This window comes from Montipora foliosa, chromosome 9 (assembly GCF_036669935.1).
Source record: "Montipora foliosa isolate CH-2021 chromosome 9, ASM3666993v2, whole genome shotgun sequence".
In the NCBI taxonomy this organism is placed as follows: domain Eukaryota; kingdom Metazoa; phylum Cnidaria; class Anthozoa; order Scleractinia; family Acroporidae; genus Montipora; species Montipora foliosa.
In genome coordinates this window covers 25,808,699-25,828,698 of record NC_090877.1, presented here as the reverse complement: position 1 = coordinate 25,828,698, position 20,000 = coordinate 25,808,699, and the positions used below count along the sequence as shown (strand labels likewise).

The following is a 20,000-nucleotide window of genomic DNA, read 5'->3' as shown; positions in this document are numbered from 1 at the left end:
ACACAAACTGTCAAAAACCGTAGAAATTGATAGCGAATTTCTATTCGTATGCCAGCACCCGTGATCAGATGTACGTCGCAACAAATATAAAACGGGAAAAATGCGTTTGCCTTTGGTAACACTACCCTCAAAAGTCCGTCAAAACTGCAGACAACCATGCAATAGTGGCATAAAGGAAACGAGGCAAGAGATCATACCTTTCTCTTCTTCTTGTTGTTCAATGAGTCTGAGTATCTGTGGGTGCATAGCACTTACAGTTTGGAACAAAGACTAACAAAAACAACAATAAAAGGCATTAAGACTGCATCCCCATTAGCTGAGAGCCCAGCAAGATCAATTATTGTGATGCAAAATTCGTATTTCAGAAGCAACAACTTGCACGTTCTAAACGATAAGTTGCAAGACGTTAATGCGAACTAGCATGTGCATGGCAACTTCAAAACAAAGAAGGGGACGTTAGCCATCATTTTATAATTTTCGAGTTTTGAGTTTTTATTTCCTATGGCTATCCTACGGCTATCGGTGCTATCTGTTCGAATGGTTTGCAGTTTGAATGTTGGTGCTATCCGTTGAATCTTTGTGCTATACTGGAAACGTTTGTTCTAAACATGCACACGGTTTTTCCTAAGCTTACCGCAGGAAAGAATTTTCTAAATAAGGGGAAGTATCAAGGTTAAAAGCTCATTGAAAATCTAAACCATTAATGAAATCTGCATCAGAAAGATCGGTAGATGACCGGTAGATGTGGCACTTCTAACTTCGTTCCAGAATACGACGGACCAAAGTTGTAACTCGGAAATATTCATGGAAAAGGGCTATGGAGGACAATAGCCCATAAAGGCGCCCGCAAACGAGGAAACACTGTTCAAGTTTCTCGAAATGTTTCCTCGGCGCGCAAACAAGGAAACATTTGTTGAGGAAGCAAAATGTTTCTGGACAAATTCAGAAACATTTTTGCCGCAAACGGAGAAACCTTTGCTTCCCCAACAATGTTTCCGCAACATTGTTTCCAGTTTGCGGGCGCCTTAAGGTGCGACAGCTTGACTCAAAATAAGTTGGCCAAAACGCTATCTGACACATTCTCATGGGCCAAGTGGTTCAATTAGGAGCCAGGCAGTGAGCCAAGAAAGAGTTTATCCATGTTCTCCTATCCCTACACTCTCTGACCGAATCACCTGTGCGGTAGCATCCATTGCAATGTGCTTTCCCTGGGCTGACACCTTCTGCATTCTATCCAGCAACATTACAACGTTGCCCTGGAAAGTTTTTACCATAGCATCTGACACTTCAAATGATGTCTCGGAGGCTACTCCGTCAACCTACAAACAAGATGAACAAAGTTTTTAAAATAAGTTCCAGTTGAGCACCAGTCTTATCTGCTTCGCATGTAAACAATTTGTTGATGTGCATCTGTTACAAAATTAAACCCGGAAACATTTTAAACGCTTGGTGACAAAGCTCAAAATTGTTATTAGTGTTAGATGATAAGTAATTGGAAGATTAGTTGTCAATGTTAGTTGCTTGCAACGTCACTATTTAATATCATCTTTTACCAAGCTCACACATTTATAATGGAATTAATAAAGTAGCAACGCAACTAAACGGCAAGAAATCTGAGCGAGTGGCATAAAAGTCTATATTTTCACAAATCAAACGAAATCTTTAGTGCACTCTACGGAACAAAACCGTTTTTCGACCAAAGTCTTTCTAATTAAAATGTGCCTGCCGCTGAAACAAAGGAAGCTTTTGTCTCAACAGTCAGTGGAACTCTGTTTGGCATATAATTACCACAAAAAGGTTGTTCTGAACAGATCGGAGTCGCGGATGAATAATCTTTGCATTCCGACTCAAGAGATTTACCCGTGATGTTTTCATAACGCTATACAAACTAAAAAGAACATACGGTGAATCTCTCTATTTGTCTAACGAAATGTGGACATTTTCTTCACGTTTAAAGTTCTCGAACTAGAATTTAAACGTTTACTGGCTCATCCGCCTCTTTAAACTTCAAAAAGTGATTAAGAGGAAAATTCATTTAACCAGTGAAAGTTATTGACCGGCTGAAAGTTGTCGCTTGGCGTTTTCTTCCCCTTCTTTTTCTTTTTGCCTTTCAAGATTCCACTAACAATTTTCTGAAATAAACAATCATTGACATAATTACTGCAGTTTATTTTGACAACACGCAATACGCTTAATTAAGCAAAAAAAAATGTTACTGTTTAGACATTTACATGCTGTGGACCAGTTAGCGGTTTACATGAGTTTCATTTACCATTATCGTTAAAATTCTGAACAATAATCACGGTACAATTTTATTGTGCATGAGTAACGTGTAAAAGACCTAATCAGCTAACTCAACGTTGTACCCATTTCAAATCTCCCGGGATTAAGATTCTTTGTGTATTGTATTTGATTGACAATGTAGCGGGGTGCAGGAATGGCGCAGTGGTAAGAGCACTCCCCTCCCACCAATGTGGCCAGGGTTCGATTCCGAGACTGGGCGTCATATGTGGGTTGACTTTGTTGGTTCTCTACTCTGCACCGAGAGGTTTTCTCCGGGTACTCCGGTTTCCCCTCTCCTCAAAAACCAACATTTGACTTGATTTGCGTTGATTGTTAATTTCACTTCACAGCGTCCCCAATTAGTGCTCCAGCGCTAAATCGACTAGACACTTAAATAAAGTTCCTTTTTATAGTATTCACATTTAAATGATATGGAAATACCTGGAACAAAACGTTTTATTCCCAAAGGGTTTGATTTGGGTACAATTGTGAATGGGTTTAAGCCGATGACGTCCATTTGGCAAGTGCTCATGTGAATGATTACTGTTCCCAACCTAAATTCCATGGAAAGGAAATAGGTTCCACAAGAATACTTTCTAAAATTCTTATGCAAGAAACATAAAAACGTAAAAACGTAAACACGAAGAGGACAAATCACAAGGCAAGTTTACATGAAGACAAGTCACCCGCCGCGGGCGTTTGGCTTCTCAGCTGGCTATAATTGTTGCGCGTGCGAACGAACAACAACTTCTCTTGGAATCGCCGCTCGTTTCACAGGTTCGCTTTTTGCTCCCGAGCGCCCACAAAACTCAGCTATGCGGCGTACATGTAGATTCTATTAAAAGCAGAAAGGATATCGTTCTGCTTTCTGTGAACCACAACGTAACTGATCCAACATCATTATACCTGCTCTGAGTAACTGTTTAGTTCTTCCCTTTGCACTGGTGCGCTTGCAGGAGCACTTGACGTCTGCCTCTCGTTTCTCTCCTCCCAATATGAACGATTCAGGTATCGTGCAAGCTTTAAAAGCAACGCAAATCACTTTAATAAAGACCTTTCACAGGAACTGCGACGTTTTTTACTGGCGCTTACAAAAACAACAATTGTGAGTACAATACAATAGAAGTTTACAATTCACAATTAACTTAATCCACAATCAAATTTAGAACGATCTGCCCAGCATAACCATGCGGGTTAAAACAACCAGGCAGCCATGGTCTCTTTTAAAATTAGCCAATATCAAAAATACCATAATACTCTTTGTTTGTTCCTCCAAAATTTTGCGTAAGCATTGTTTCCAGTTTAGTCCCAAAATAAAATAACATAAGATAAAATATAATAAAAACAATGCTTATGCCATATTTTGGAGGGACAAACAAAGAGTATTGTGGTATTTTTGATAGTGGCTAATTAATAACAAAGATAGTTTGACAACTGGTAGCTATCGTTTAAAATCACACAAGAGATTTAAACTGAAAACCACTGGTCAGGATGCTATATTTGCCCGGGGATACTTCGACTTTAAGTCCTGCATAACGCATAGGTCCGAAAATGGATTTATCTTCTCTGATTCCGAATTCAACCAAATTTCAGTTTTGAGTTACCAGCGCCTATCATAAAGACAACTTTTCTCTTAAGTCAAAGGGCACCATGAACAAAGGAAAGTTCTTGTTTGCTAGACAGAAAAGTAGGATAAGGATAAAAAGCAAGAGTGTTCAAAAATGGGGGCAATCATTGTACCAACGTCAATACAATCTTGAGGAGCTTACCTCAGGGTCCATACTCGCTGAGTCAGGTTCAACATCCTGAGAGAAACAACACACACTAATAAGACAACTAGAATGCAGTAAAACGCCTTCTTTATTGTGCATTAATTTTACACTGGGATGAAGTGCTGCAAACTTTCTGCTAACTTTCAGGGCCAGAAAATGGTCATCAATCAACCAAAACTTTAATATCAAACTTATGACTTGGCATTCAAAAGGCGTTTACTGTTTATCTTAAACGCGCAGTAGGAAAGTCTTTTGATGCAGCTTTTCACTTAAAAAAAAGAACAGCAATGCTATTTCATTACAAACAGATATATGTATATCTGACTGATTACGAATGTCAACAATAAAACGTACATGTACAGTTGACGAATACAAATTGCTGGTTTGCTTGTGGGAGCTGTAAGATGGTTCTGAGGCTTCACTGTAGGTTGATGACTTGATACTTGGACGGATTTGACCCTAAAAAGGGAGAGAACTTTGGTCAAATTTGTTACAAGCAGAGTCAGAAAAGCATGTTAATAAGATATCTCGACTTCAGCTATAAAGGTTTCAAGGTGATGTTATGCACCTGTGGCTAGTTGCTTGGCTACTGAAAAAGTAGAGTCCTAAGCAGGATGGCCTATGAAAGTGACAAATGAAGAGATAAGATTCAAGACGAATATGGAAGAGATCACTCAGCAGATAAAACATGACGCTGGAAACTGATTGGGGCATGTGCTGAGGAAAAGTGTAAACGAGAACATGAGGATAGCCTTAACATGAACCCCAGAAGGAAGACGTAGGAGAGGTAGGCCGAAGGAGACATGGCGAAGAACGGTAGAGAGAGAACGTGGTGAACTTAGGTTCAAAGGTTGGGCAGAAGCCAGTAGTTGAGCGAAGGACCGAGAAGCTTGGAGAGAGAGAACCCAAGGCCCTATTTCCCTCAGAGGGAAAAGGACAAGATGATAAAGGATGATGAAGCAGGATTACGTCGAAGGTTAGCATCTTTGCCCTGGACCCTGACTTTTTAGTTGTCCTTTTGCCTGTAGCAAAGTAACTACATGTAGCCTAATATCACAAATTTTTCACTGAAATGATTAAACTCTAAATAATAATAATAATAATAATAATAATAATAACAATAATAATAATAATAATGATAATAATAGTAACAATAATCACTTTATTTAGATCTCAAGGTTATTTAGCCAAGCAAAAGTGCTCTATTGATTGGGGAGACTACAAATCAACCGAATTCAGAACAAATCAAATTAAATGTTGGTTTTTGAGGAGAGGGGAAGACCAGGGAGAACCAACAAACTCAATCCACATATAGTGTTACCACTGCACCAGCCGTGCTCGCAAAGCCATTGACCAAATGCAAAAATGGCCACAGACAAATAATAATTATTATCATTATTCTGTCTTTGTATTAATAATTATTAGCCTGACTAGCCTCATTAACAAGAGATTATAATATTATAATATGATTATAATAATTATTATTATAATAATTATTATGATAGCCTTGAGGAACCCAACTATTGGAAGATGAGAGATACAGAAGAGAGATACAGATGGTGGTCTAAAAATGATTTAAGCTAGTGACATCACCACTAGGACTTCAGCCCCAAGCACAGTGCAATGACAATAATATAAAAATAATGCTGTTTATAGGCAAGGAAAGGCAATTTCCAATGGTTGAGTAACCTGGGAATGATGTCCAAAATTGTTATCTTATCCCAATTGAAAAGATTGTGTCCCATCATGTGATCTTGGTGATTACCAAAGACTTTCAAGGCTGATGTGTACCACTCTACATCAATAAGTCTTTCTGGTGACTAAAGTTGTTTTTCTCTTCCTTGAGGTTTAGTGCTGTTAAATTACAGATGAACAGAAGAAGTATCCACCTTTTTGGCCACAGATAACCAGGGGTTTCTGGCATCTGGAAAAATGGTACATTTTTAGTTTCTCACACTGTTGTATTATATCAAGTATCTAGCTGTGTACACTATAGCGTGTGTATTAACCATATGACTGACTGCACATTTCCAAACAAATCGAATCACCATTACTCCTCATTCTTCATTTAGTACTTAGCAACCCTGCTGTTGACATACATCTTTGGCAGCTTCCTCTTGTGACAACGATAAAGCCATGGCCAACTGTAATTGTTCTTCCTCTTCTTCCTGAATTTCTTTTGCACTTTTCTTAGGAGGTGTCTAAAACAATAAGTGGTGATTAAAAAATGTATCCTATTAAGATAATCAAGGCTAAATGCTAAGGGTAACATTCAGATTTCCTGATAAATCTTAGAGACCAATTCCTAGTTTTAAAAGTTTGGTAAATTGATTGGCCCTTTTGAATTCCTTGCTATAGTTTGAGAAAAACAAAAATACTTAATATTACACTTTTGATCCACTTGCCTTCAGTTTTCATAGACGTACCTGTGATTCTCGGCTCAGTGAACTGCTGAGGTACTCTGGAGGCAAATCACTGTCTGTTGATACTTTGTCTGACTTCTTCGAGCCTTCTTCGTTTTTGCTGAAAGAAGAACAGTAATACCGGTAATTAATATTTTGACCAATCGTTATAGAACTTACAAAAGGATCATAAATGTCCCAAGCAAAATAATTTGCTCATTTCTATAGCTAATCACATGATTTTGAATGGAATTTGGATTAAAAAAGCACAATTACATTTTCTCAAAGACGAACAAAATTGGGCAAGCACAATTTGTAGTCTTTGAAAAAATTTACAAGTGCTTATTTATTCCAAATTGCATGACATAAATCATTTGATTACTTACATGTACTGTATTAATGATATACATGCACACATTTCACCTTTTTTGCACTAAATAATTATTTCAACTATATCTGCACTAATTTAACTTTTCTGCTCTCTGCATGGGATTAACTGATGTGCTCGACAGCCAGTCAAAATGCTGAAATGTAGCATATTATTAATTCAGATGCAGCTCTACAGGATGTGACTGCACTTTTGTTTTACAACTTTGTTTGAATAAAACTCAATAGCATTAATATCTCTTAGAAAATACAATGTACATGTACATGCCCACCAAATTTTGCAAATTACTGCTTCTTGTTTTCTCCAGTTCAAGAGAGAACTGAAAAGAGGTGGGCTACAACTGAATAAAATGGCCCTTGAATGTGTGAAGCAAAAGGTCCTTCATGTGGATATATAACATTTATAAGCGAGAATGTTGGTATTTCAATGATATTCCTGTAAAACACTTATGAAGCAAAAATCTATTAACCCCTAACAAATTCCTTGCAGGTAGAAACCCAATTAGCGTCAATCTGGAGCTTTTGTCACCGTAAACTCTCTACGGTGTATTTCAAAGCATAGACTTACCTAGCTGAGGGGTTAAGTTTGTAGAAGCATGGATCACAGACCCTTACTTCTCTTTCTATACCATACAGAGGAATTATAGAGACTCTTGAGGAACACTTCTGGCAAAATACTTGACCACAGTTTCTGCAGTGGTGCTAGCAATCATATAAGAATAAAGTGTACATTTCAATACGAATGTTGCAATACAGCAGTTTAAACTTTAAAGGCTACAAAAATAACAAACTTGAGCTTAAAGCCTCGCATGAATGCTTTTAAACTACCGTAAAAAACTCTTTGTTTTATTGAAATATCCACATAAGCAACCAAGAGCAGATTTGAACATTGAGTATTATATTTGCATTTGTACAATCCCTTGTATGACCAGTGACTTTTTATTAAACTTTGATGTTTACATGTCGTCCAAGTAAAAAATCCCATTTATTTATTTTTTTACAGTAGGTTACCATAAACAATGGTAGATAAACCGCACTCCGAGTTTTGAAGTTCAAGATTTGGGAGAAAAAAAAGATTGATGAAAATTCATACCAGAGGTATTTCAATCAGTGAACTTAAAGTCTGTGTCAACTTGGATCGATCATTCAATTAGAGCTCAAATACCGGCAGGTTAGTTTGTTAGTTTTGCAGGTTGCAGGTTGCAGGTTGCAGGTTGAAATTTACTGTGACTGTTACATGAATAGCGAACCTTAGGCCTAATTAGGCCTAATAGGCCTAAAAACGTTTCTTTAGGCCTCCTTAGGCCTAAAAACGTTTTTTTAGGCCTAATTAGGCCTAAGGTAGCTATTCATGTAACAGTCACAGTAAATTTCAACCTGCAACCTGCAACCTGCAACCTGAAAACTAACCTGCCGCTCAAATACACAATTTAAATTTTAACTCATCAAATTGTTTACAAAGAATAATGTCAATTTGTTTGGAGACAAGACTGCTTTAATTTCCTTGCGAACTTTTTCCCCAACATTAAGTCCATAACACTGCCAGCTCCTTTGTGAGTGAGTTTGTTCTCGTTTACTTACTTTGCTTGGTAACCAGGCAATTTGTTAAAAGAGAGAACACTTAATGTTCAGAAAGGAAATCGAAATTAAGTTAACAAGCATCTAAAATCTAGCCAAAGTGTAAGTGTTGCTTGTGAAAGGGAGGTCAAATTACTGTTACTTTGGCAAATTTGCCCCCAAAGTTATAAACGGAGAAACATGCAGAGGGCTATTTACCATGCAAGTTCAGTGCTCGAAATTAGCGGTTGTCCGGTCGTCCCTGATGACCAGAAAGTTTAACAGGCAACTAGTTTTTAGCAAAATGAAAAGAAAAAAAAACAGACAACCCAGCCAAAAATAGAAAACTTATTACATAAGCAGCACCCGACTCTCTCGACGGTTTTCTATTGTCAATTAATTTGCCGCAGTTGAACATTTTGTCGTGTTTTGAATATCTGTGGCTTTTTAAAAAAATGTCAGATAGGAAAATTCCATGTAGCTAGCAATGGAGATTGAAGATTCCATTTTGAAAATGCTAAAACCTAAACCCAAAACACAGGGGCACGCTTAGAACTATGGGATACTCAAGCTCCAATGACATGCGATCTCAACATGGTATGCATTTAATCGTAGGGGGTTTCCCAATGGAAAACCAAGTATTTATCAGGGCAACCAAATTTATGGGTTTAGTTGCCCGGCTTTTGAAACAGGGACAATCTGGAATTTTTTTTATTTCCAAGCACTGCAAGTTCTCAAAGATCAAGTGGTTCTCTCTCACAGTGGATAAACCTCAGTGAAAGTAACATGCCATTGGCACTGACACTGCCAAAAGCTCTGTGGTGGAATGGAGATTCTGGTATTAGCTTAACCTGTTCAAGAAGGCAAGTCTAAATCGCCTAACAGACCTGGTTTACCAACAGCTCCTTTATGAGCCAAAACACTTGCAAAAGTAGTGACCAGGTATTATACTTTCATGCAAATGATGTTTAATCATTAAAACAGACTTTATTTCGGGGTTTGGGATGATTATGGAAATTTATGGATTTCTTCCGAGATGTTTTTGTAATTTAATGCCATGCCTTGAATTCTGGACACAATTTTACGATAAAAAGATGTCACTTACGTGTATCCACTTAGTCCTGATTCACGAATTCAAAGCACATGTAACGCCCCAAAATAAGCTATATTCAATTTGGCAGTTACTTTCTTACAACTCGAACTGCACCTTACCTGTCTTTGAAATGTTGAAAACTTGACTCTGCACATGTGACAAACATCACCCTCAGCCCACTCTGGAGCCTGCATATAAAGAAGTCACTTTTTGAATCCAAAACTTTCATTCTGGGCATAAATGTACAAGAGTAATAATTATAGGGTGCAAACTGTAGTTACAGTCAAAGACTGTAGTCTTCCTTATGGCCCTATGACAGACCAGACCAGTCGCACTACACCTAGGAATTCAGTGCTCCGCTCTTTTTTAATAGTGTGTGGGATATTTAATGTACCAAAGAGTTTATGAACAAGGGTTGTGCAGTGTTTCAGAAAAGAGGGGGTTCACGGGTCAAAAACCCTACAAGGTCAGCTTCGTGGCCTGACAAATTAATGGTAGATTTATAATAGTTTGGTGGGATCTGTAGAAATTTGACCCACTGGAATTCCTTGTTGACACCCTGCCTTACAAACTTATCTGGAAGCTTGGTTGTGAGACAGGGCAAAAGGTTAATTACAATAGTCCTTCTTCAAGAAGACTTGAAAGTCTGACCATTCACAGATGTAATTACAAGTCTAGAGCACTTCACTTTCTTCTCAGTTATTTTGAGAACCCAAGTGTTGGTCCAGCGGGAGTTGAACTCACGACCTCCCACACACACCAGTCCGATGCTCAACCAACTACGCCAACCAGTCGGAAGTTTGAGTGAACTGGTCAGCCTGAGAGGTCAGCTGTCTCTCAATCATGGAAGTCATTTATTAGTACATAATTGTTCTGAATGCTTCTGAATTCTTCTGTTCCCCATAAATATGAAAAAACATGACAATCATCCTGGCAGAATCCATTATTTTGGAATTTGGATGGCATTGAGGTAAATACTGGAGTTAACCCATTGACTCCCAGGGGCTGCCCATTGACGAGTAAAATCACCTGGCATTAGTCTGGCCAGTTCAGGCCGGCTTGGGAGACAAAGGGTTAACTAAGCTAAATGCAAAATGATCACTTACTGTTTCTGCTGTAAAAAGTGCATCACTGGACTCACTTATTGGTGGAAATTTGTACCCTGTGAAAATGCAAATGATATCTGGGAGGTGATTATGATGGCAAATTTTAAGCGATGAGAGATATGAAAAGGGATGGTAGGAAATTAATGACAAAGTGGTGCATATATTGATCTTGACAATCTGAAAATTATATATATGTACATTATTTACACTCTGCAAAGCTCTCTTCTTCTAAGACAAAAAAGTGCTTTATTGATTGGTACACTAGTTCCAATTTCACTTGCTTGCTAGTACTTTTTTCGAATACTTATAATGCCAAACAACTTATTCAATAAGCATCAATCCATAATCCTTAACTAGCGCTCGAAAAAACCACGTCTGGTCACCCAGGAAGCAACTTTCTTAAACCACTTGCCCAATAGGCAAGCACCCACTCAATCTATTACAGAATTCCAAAGATGTTTAGAGACCAAAAAATATACAGTATTTTCTGGTTTTTATAGATAATCAATGAACTTAGACAAGTGGAGAACCCCCTCGGTTCTGAGATATATATATATTGAACAAAAAAATCTAAGTATCTATTGTTTATCTTCCCGGAAACTATCAATACAGAGACAATGAACATGCAGTATCGCATCCAGTTACTTGTTAAACTATGAAATAAAAACTGAGGTTCTTTACCTTCCATTCTCATGAGGTTAAAGGTGTCCTGGACAATTTTATATTTTGGTTCTTTACGAAATGCCATTGACCATGTCTGAATCATACTGAGAATCTGCTCTTTAACTGGTTCAGGACTGGACTGAAAATTATAGAGATACAATAGTGGGCAAAGGGAGAAGGTAAGAGTTCATAATTATTTATGCAGTAAGTAACTAACGGCTACTTACAGCTTCAGTCTAAAAGCTGGTTCTTAAATAACGGCAGCAGTACTATTCATATCCTCTGATGAGGGAACAACCGTAAAAAATACTATCATCAAAAGTCCAGTAAGTTTTTCATCATTTACAATGTAATGCGTCACTTAAGTTGATACACTTGATTGTCACAAAATGCATAGATCTTTGTTATCACACCACAGTTTACCATTGAAATTTCCCCAGAACATACTTAAGACTGAATCACGTCAGTGAGAAATAGGGGATATTACATGGCCACACGGGGATGAGAATTTTATCTTTGAGTGCTAATAGCATCTCTCATGAGTGAGCACAGCAAACAAGTGTGAGATAATATCAGCCCGAGAAGATGTAATATTTGTATCTCCAAGAGGCCATGTACATGTAATATATAAATGAAGTTATTCAACTGTATACTTAGTTAGTACAGGGCTCAAAATTAATCAAAAAATCCAGTCGCATTTTGCAACAAGATACAAAAATTTAGTCGCAATTTCGCAAATTTTAGTTGCAAAATCGCCGCGCTGCATTGTGTTGTCAGCGGTTTAGCAAAAAAATATGAGCCCACAATACTTGTGTGTAAAGAAACCGCTGAAAATGGCAAATGATCAAAGGAATGGACGTGACATTGCTGCTAAATTACTCTACAATAATTACGCTATCTTCAGAGAAAATTCACAGCGACAACAGGGCTTGAAATTAACTTTTTTGCTCAGGTGCCAGCTGGCGACTAATGGGGAAAATTTGTTTGCCAGATCATAAATTTTGGTCGCCAACTTTGCATTCAAGGAAAGTCATAATTATTAAAAAGCACAATATCAAAAAAACAGCACGAGAAAGATCTGCTGTTTTTGGCTTTGTCTTTAGTTTGGTGATGGTGTTCTTTAAGGTTATTTGAAATTGTGCAAAGCACAGTCTCTGGTTGCCATAGCAAGGCAAACATGGGTCCTTTATCCCTGCTTTTCTCCTCTTCAAAACATAGTTCTTTATTCTCCTACAGCTCTACAGCTTGTGTGGCAAGCAACTTACCTTGCAATACTACAATTGCTCGGCCTAGGCCCCCCACAAAACCACAATGCTTGTATCAGTCTTCGACCAAGATAAAATAAAAGGAGCGGCTTGTATACGGTTTCAATAGCCTCTAGAATCAGAGGAACTTGGTTTCTTAACATACTTTTCTACCGATATTTATCTCCATTTATTAAGGTGAGTCGTGTTCTAGCTACCAGTTCTGAACGATTTCATCATATAAAGATTCAAATACAAAAATTGTCTACTGTTTATCTGGGTTATCAGACAAAACGTGATTCACCAGCTGGCGACCAGTTCTGAAAATCTAGTCACCAGCACTCAATTTTTGGTCGCATTGGCCACCAGTGAGTCGCAATTTCAAGCCCTGGAGAAACAAAATAATATTGTCATTTATTTATTTATTTATTTTAGCGAAAGTAGCAGCAAAGTGGCAGCTGCTAACCCTTCTGTTTCGAAATAGCAAAGGTGACAACAAGTTGCAAATTTGTGACTTCTCCATAATACATGTATATTTTGGTCGCAAAGGGAAAAATTTAGTCGCAAATTAAATGCGACTGTATTGGTCGCAATTTCGAGCCCTGTAGTAGCAAAACCATACAATAAGAAACTACACACAGTGTCAACCTTAGCTAATTCTCTGAAGGAGTCCATCATGTCCTTTGTGGCAACTTCTTTGTGCATGGGAGCCCCACAATTCTTCACACAAGCTTCCAACACCTTGACAGGATACATTCAGTCAATATGGTATTTTTTTCAAACCCACCAATGCAACTTTTATACAATGCAAGTTTTCCTAACCCTCTTCATGTCATTCACCAGAAATTGATTGTGCAACATTTTAGTTACTGCAACCTAATTTCAAATACAATTATTTCTTTCGTGCAGTCTGTAATCCTTCTCCAAAGGGGCAAAGCTGCAATTACATAACTTGTTATAAATAAATAAACAAATAAATAAATAAGGTCTGCCTCACATACAAATTTCTTTGGACTTGTTTGGTGAAATGGGACTTATGGTCTACTCTACTAAAGGACGGTGCCTACTAATTCAAAGGTATTTTTGCGCGGTTTACTGACTATGCGGGAAAAGCAGATCTTAACAAGTGTTATAGAAATCCAAAAAGAAAATTGGGGGTAACCACGTATTTTTCGAAGATAACTAATCAACAATATTTGTAAAAAGCTTTAAAATACAAAGCAATGTATGGGGTTCCTCTCAAAATTCAAGCTTAATTATCTCTGAAAAATGCGTGGTTACCCCCAATTTTCTTTTTGGATACCAAGAGCACTTGCTAAGTTCTGCTTTTTCCTCATAGTTTTGAACTGCGCAAAAATATCCCTGTATCAATAAGCACCAGCAATAGGAAATCCGAGTATCTCGAGATGCCCAGAACGTATGCGCAATAACAATAGTAGGCACCGTCCTTAAACAAGTACACTAGATATTCCAATATTGTTGTCTTGGGAAGAAGCACCTCCCCCTTAATTCTTTTACCACCTTGAGTGTTGATGGCTTCAAAGTTCGAAGCCAACACCTCCTCATGTCAAAGGTACCTTGGAATTATACAGGAGTCATATGGCTATGCTCAAAGGCTTTAACAGAACACCACTTGAGAGCTTTTCCACCCCTGAACTAATTCATCCTATTAGTTTTCAGCAGATATATTAGCACTCAAAAAGCTGTAGCTGCTTCAGTGATCCAGCTGTACTTCAAGCAACTCTATTCTCCAGCGGGTATTATTTAAGAATTAGAAGACTTTTTCCGTGTTTCCATAGCCTGATCTAAACACAAGGGGGATTGGGAGAATTTGAGAAAGTTATGCGTCTTTGGTTTGCATAACTTTCAAGAATTCTTCCAATCCTTAGTGTGTTTAGTACGGCAATGCAAATGCAAGAGAGACTGTATAAAATAACTCTCATACTCTCGTGCACATACACCTGTTGACCAATGAGTGCATGGAAACCATCTGAGTTATTTTATAATTTAAGTTAATTTTCTTACTTTATGCGCGGCAGTGTAGTTTGGTCGGGTAGTTTACCGGGTTTGTCCTCATCTATACTTCAGAAGTATACAAATACGATTACGATCAAAACAGTCTAGATTATACGTGATGACATCCATTGAAAGAGAGTATTAAAGAACAAAGTTGATTGGCCTTTATTTATATAATATAGCTTATGATTCTTTTGCGCCCTTAATTAAAAACAGTTTACTCACAATTAAACCATATTTTGCGACGTGTGGATTTTTATCATAAATCTTCCTTTTCATGACTGCTACAGCGTATTTGGGACTGTAATAAATGACAGGAAATTCATAGTATACGTAAATTGTCAATAACCTTATCATACACGTCAGCTTTCAACAAAGTTATGTTGTCATATACATCGACTTTTTAAACTTATGGTGACTGACAATAAACAAGGTAGCTTACTTAACATCTTCTTGTCGAACACAGTCACAGATTTGAAGAATACTGTTCCAATCTGGTTCCAAAAGAAGCTGGCTTGTTGCTTTTTCTGTAACGCCAAAGAACATCAACGTACAAATTTCTCTTCTAATCAAAAAAGAAATGTGACAGAAAACTCACCAACAAGCACGTCGAAATTTGAAGTATTTGAAAATATCCCCATCGTTACAATGGAAGGTGATTAATGCAGCCTTCGATGAGCAACTTGTACTACGAAATGTTTCTAATATGGCGGACCTGTACAAACTCACTTCCTACCAATGGAACCAATGACGTCTTGTACCAAAAAAAGACTGTCCCCAGTCTCCGGAAATGCAGATCAACTGCAACAAAAGCTTACTCACGCTTTTAAGCTACGTCATCGCCCAACATTAGCGATTGTGTCGTTGGTCATTACGTCATGATTTCTAAGAGATCAAGCAATTCTCAGGCTAAATGGAGAACTCTGATTGGCTGGTTATCGGTCGGGATTTTACAGGACGGACTATTCGAAACCGGGAAATAATTCAACAACAGTTTTAACCTGCTATCAGGCTCTATTTTAGTTTCGCGTGGTACGTAATGTGGAGTTGGCGAAACGAAAAATAGAGCCTGACCAAATTCCTCTTCGAAATTCCTTCCGCCCACTTTTTTTGATTGATTGACATGTCCTTCATCGGCCAATCAAATTTACTTCCATTACACCAATACACGCGTGGACGGCAGATTCACGCTATTTTGTTTTGACCAGAGTTAATTACCGTGGGAGGAATATTATAAACGAATTCGACAGTTACCGTTGGCTTTAATTTGAGAAAAACAAATAAAGCATGGGGAATGTTTTCGACCGCTATATTGCGACAAAGGCCGGTGTAATTCTCCCTCTGAACTTCACTGAATATGCATCCTATTTAAGCTTGACATCTTCATTTGTAATTGAGATAACCTAGCATTTTGTCGTTGGACGGTTTGGCAATAGATTTTTTAAGAAAAAAAAAGAGAAATACATTATTCCTTTAACGTGTTTGCCCATGAAGGTTTCTTTGGTGATTTTTTCGGGTAATATCTTCAGTTGCAGTGTATTTCTAGAACTGCGCGCAGTAAAATCATGATAAGTTTGGCTGTTAATTTTTTGATGGAGTACGAACAGTAAGATGCACTCGCAAAGTTTCTTTTATTGTTGTACAATTGATCTCTCTGGAAACATGCCATTTTAGTTTCTGGAGTGCGAGTTTTAAGTTAAATCAACTGGAAATATTATGAAATGTGCAAAAAAAAACCGTGTCATGTACGGGTTTCGACAAAACACTGACCCCCGGTCAACTGACCCCCCTACTGACCCCCCTACTGACCCCCTATAAAATCAATGGGAAAATGAATACTGCTTACTTAAGCCTCAAAAACCCTTTTTTTAAAACAGCATTGTTCAGCAATATTTAAGTCTAAGCACCCATTTTAAAAAGGTTAGCTTACATGAAGTAATCGGCCATCACAACAATAATCGAAAACTAACCTTTTTAAAATGGGTGCTTAGACTTAAATATTGTTGAACAATGCTGTTTAAAAAGGGATGTTGAGGCTTAAGTAAGCAGTATTCATTTTCTAATTGATTTTTTAGGGGGTCAGTAGGGGGGTCAGTAAGGGGGTCAGTTAACCGGGGGTCAGTGTTTTGTCGAAACCCGTCATGTACAGTAAATAAATAAAGCCGTTTGATACACAGATATTCAAAACATGCAATCGTGTAACTTGCAATTTTATCGGCATCTCCTCCTGTTGATATATATGTCCCTTGTCTCATCTAGGAAACCAATATGCATCGGCTTTCATTGCCATTTGAAAGAACCAGCTATTTAGCTTTCAAAACATCAGGGAAGTTTGTGCCAAAGTACTTTCAACCATATGGCCACAGAGCTCGACAACGGAATCGCTAATTTCACTCGTTCCAGAGATTCAAACCCGATTCTGGACAAGTTATGAGATGTTTCAGATGGCATATCTTTATTTATACAAATACAATCAAGTTGCACCGTCCACGGCATTGTAAGAACAAAAGGGAGCAAATTTTTTCGTACACTTATGGCGGATTAGTCTCGAGAACTTCGCGAGAGCTCCGCGCAATCACGATGGCAGTTTCACTTCCGGCGTTTCAACAGCCAATCAGATCACGAGTTTGGTCGGCCAAAATTTGGCCGACCGTCCGGAATTCTTGAGAGACTTTTGGTCAGGCCCAATTTTAGCGAGCGACGACATAAGAGAACATACGGGCAAAGCTAAAAATGGGCCTGATCGCAGGTTACAACAGTTTTTGTGTGGGAAACTGAGAAAACTGAAAATTGAAAAACACGTTACATTGATGAGCCTAAAAAAGGACTCGTTACAAAAATGTACGTGTATCTACAATAGTATATAAATTAAGAAAATATTAAACTAATTATATAAGAATCTAGAATAAAATTACCTATCCATACTACAAATTTAAAATAGCATCTAATTAGAGCAGAAATTACAACGACACTCGTCCTGGCTCAACTTAAGTTTCTTTAGTTTGGCCACAAAATTCTTAAGGTTTGGAGCCTCCCTAACATGCAAAGGTGTATTGTTCCAGAGGCGGCACGCAATATACGAAAAAGATCTGTGTTTAAAACTAGCATTGGGGGCCGGCTGATCGAGTCTGCTACTATTGCCGCGAAGATTGTAAACACAGTTTTTGATTCTAAACATATTACTTATATAATTGGGATAGCCTTTGTACACAAGTGTCAGAGCTTGGGACCAGACGCCTATGCTTAATGCAATCTAAATTATACTGCAACTAGATCTGCTCGTAACTAATAGACTTAGGTAGATTGAAGAGAGTTCTAAGTACGTAATAATTGGCATTTTCCAACTTATCAGATAAAGTTTGATGAATTCCTATTAGAAGAGGACTACAGTAGTCAAAATGAGGTAGAATGTACGAGTTATATAGTTTAAACGCAGTGTCACTATCAATAAAATTCCTAATTCTGCACAAGGCGAATATCTTTGCATGAATTTTACTAAGAACCAATTTAATATGTGCAGAAAAAGTGATCTTATTGTCAATCATCACTCCCAGCAACTTAAGTTCATCGATAGTCAAAACAGGCGATATTTCTTTATTTACTTATTTATTTATTTGTATTCGAGAGCCAATTGTTTGTCACGTTGCCTCTATTAGGAAGAGAGAGGACTCTGGGAATGAGTGTTTGTGTGTGGCGGCCATTACTCTTCTTGGCTGTTGTCATTTGGCGAATTTCGATTGGTTTTCTCGGTGCGATTAATGTACAAGGTAAGGAGAAGTCGCATAAACGAAGAAAAGTTGAGTGAAGTACTTTTAAACATTTTGAAATAAATTTGAGTTTTTGTTACGGTAAGATTTCCGCACAGGTCCCTACTTCATTATGCATACGGTCCTTTGTTTCAGGAAAACAACAGCGATAACAATAGACGTCCTTTGGGACTGTAGCGCTTTGTTTGTTATTCTTGGATGAATAAGGAACAATCGTACAAAATTCCACTACTCGAACAGAACTGTCTACAATTGCACATTGAAAGTATGCCATAAATTGCGTCGATCCTTTGAAAATCCCGCAAAAAATTTGCGCAGAGAATACAATTCTGCTAAATAGTGTCGTGCCACACAGTCAGAGGTTCCCTCTCTTAACTACGATTTGTTGACAGGTTGCGTGACGGCGCCAGCTTCTGTAAATTCGCAAGTTAAAAAACTAATGCCTTCAAACTTCCTGTCAAAAATTGTCACATTTACTGGTAATGTTAAAACAGAGGTAGTCCTCTTCTTCCCTTCCGAACGGAACAGTGGAAATTTCCTTACCATTTGCTAAATTTCCCAGTTTCCAGTCTCTCATCAGCCGAAAACAATTGCAAATGGTAGGCGAAGTTTGCTGATTTTGGAAAAAGCGTTACCATTATTCACCGGTCATCGCAACCGGTTTATTCTGGCAAATGGTAAGCACCCCTAATTTCCTCGAAACTAGAAGTGCAAACATGTTTCTCCCCTAACCATTTTCTTGTCTGCAGCTTGGGATTCTGCGGAATCTTTACTCGACATTTTATCACTATAACATGACAAAATGTATTACATTTACTGTAATGCTAATCATCAACGTGAATTTGACTGATTTAATGATCACAAGCGGAATTTAGTTTTACCAAGAGTGAATGAGGTAAGGGTACGACGCAAACAGCGGTGACAAACATTATAAACAAACGCATTGTCTGAAATTATTTTCTTAACGTTTCGTATGCTTTGACATGCAACCTCAGAAGTGACTGTTAACTTCAAATTTGAACTTTTTATTTGTAAAACAATGCGTGTCAAACATTGCATTTGTTTATAGTGTTTGTCACCGCCTTTGCGAATTTCAACGTTTTCATGAATCAATCTTGTTTTTATGTGCTCACATTCAGTAAAAGAAATTTTAGTTGCATTTATATTCTCGCGTTCGTCACTGTTTTGTCGTGCTTAATCGACAACATCTGTTTCAAAGGAGGCTTATTTTGGTTGTACCCTGTTTCAGAACGCAGTAATCCTCTACAGCGCTTTCAATTCAATACACTTCGAGGATGATATATACTCGTCCAGAAGAATGCGAGGGATTATCATGCAAGTGCTCCTTGAAATTGTTGCATTTTCTTTGCAAACATGACTGAAGGGTCTGGCCTGCCAGTTTGACAAAAGGAAAGTACCCTTAGTAGGGGGTTTAAGCAAAGACGACGGCTACAGCAACGACAACATCACAAAGCACGAGCAGCCCAAATTTCCGTGCATTTGTTTGCCGTACTCCAAAGTTAAACAACAACGTGAAATCACCAAATTTGAGGTTTTGACGACAACGTGAGCATATTACAATGAACCATTCATCCTTTCGTACCCATCCGGTTACAGGATAGTTCGCCCATGGCGGACAAGACGGAATAACCGCGAAATTCTTGCGATAGCGCAAAGTTCTATTTTGGATTGATGGTTTAACTGACGTTG

General features: G+C 38.0%; 1 protein-coding gene across 2 annotated transcripts in view; it reads right to left on the bottom strand.

Moving 5' to 3' along the window:
• The window catches only part of LOC137970374 (hepatocyte growth factor-regulated tyrosine kinase substrate-like), a 17,256-nt gene extending 1,971 nt beyond the window's left edge, over nucleotides 1–15,285 (bottom strand). The window contains exons 1-16 of one of the 2 annotated variants that reach the window (XM_068816896.1): nucleotides 15,122–15,259; nucleotides 14,966–15,050; nucleotides 14,749–14,824; nucleotides 13,156–13,248; nucleotides 11,282–11,402; nucleotides 10,601–10,656; nucleotides 9,614–9,682; nucleotides 7,413–7,546; nucleotides 6,482–6,578; nucleotides 6,155–6,256; nucleotides 4,410–4,514; nucleotides 4,053–4,088; nucleotides 3,190–3,303; nucleotides 2,058–2,132; nucleotides 1,176–1,319; nucleotides 198–270 (exon numbers count right to left, since the gene is read on the bottom strand). In XM_068816896.1, coding sequence (XP_068672997.1) covers nucleotides 198–270; nucleotides 1,176–1,319; nucleotides 2,058–2,132; nucleotides 3,190–3,303; nucleotides 4,053–4,088; nucleotides 4,410–4,514; nucleotides 6,155–6,256; nucleotides 6,482–6,578; nucleotides 7,413–7,546; nucleotides 9,614–9,682; nucleotides 10,601–10,656; nucleotides 11,282–11,402; nucleotides 13,156–13,248; nucleotides 14,749–14,824; nucleotides 14,966–15,050; nucleotides 15,122–15,164 — 1,423 coding nt within the window. In that variant the 5' untranslated portion in view covers nucleotides 15,165–15,259. Of the gene's footprint in view, nucleotides 1–197; nucleotides 271–1,175; nucleotides 1,320–2,057; nucleotides 2,133–3,189; nucleotides 3,304–4,052; nucleotides 4,089–4,409; nucleotides 4,515–6,154; nucleotides 6,257–6,481; nucleotides 6,579–7,412; nucleotides 7,547–9,613; nucleotides 9,683–10,600; nucleotides 10,657–11,281; nucleotides 11,403–13,155; nucleotides 13,249–14,748; nucleotides 14,825–14,965; nucleotides 15,051–15,121 lie in introns of both variants that reach the window. The other variant, XM_068816897.1, reaches the window with a different exon arrangement.
• Between the last annotated feature and the right edge of the window lie 4,715 nt (nucleotides 15,286–20,000).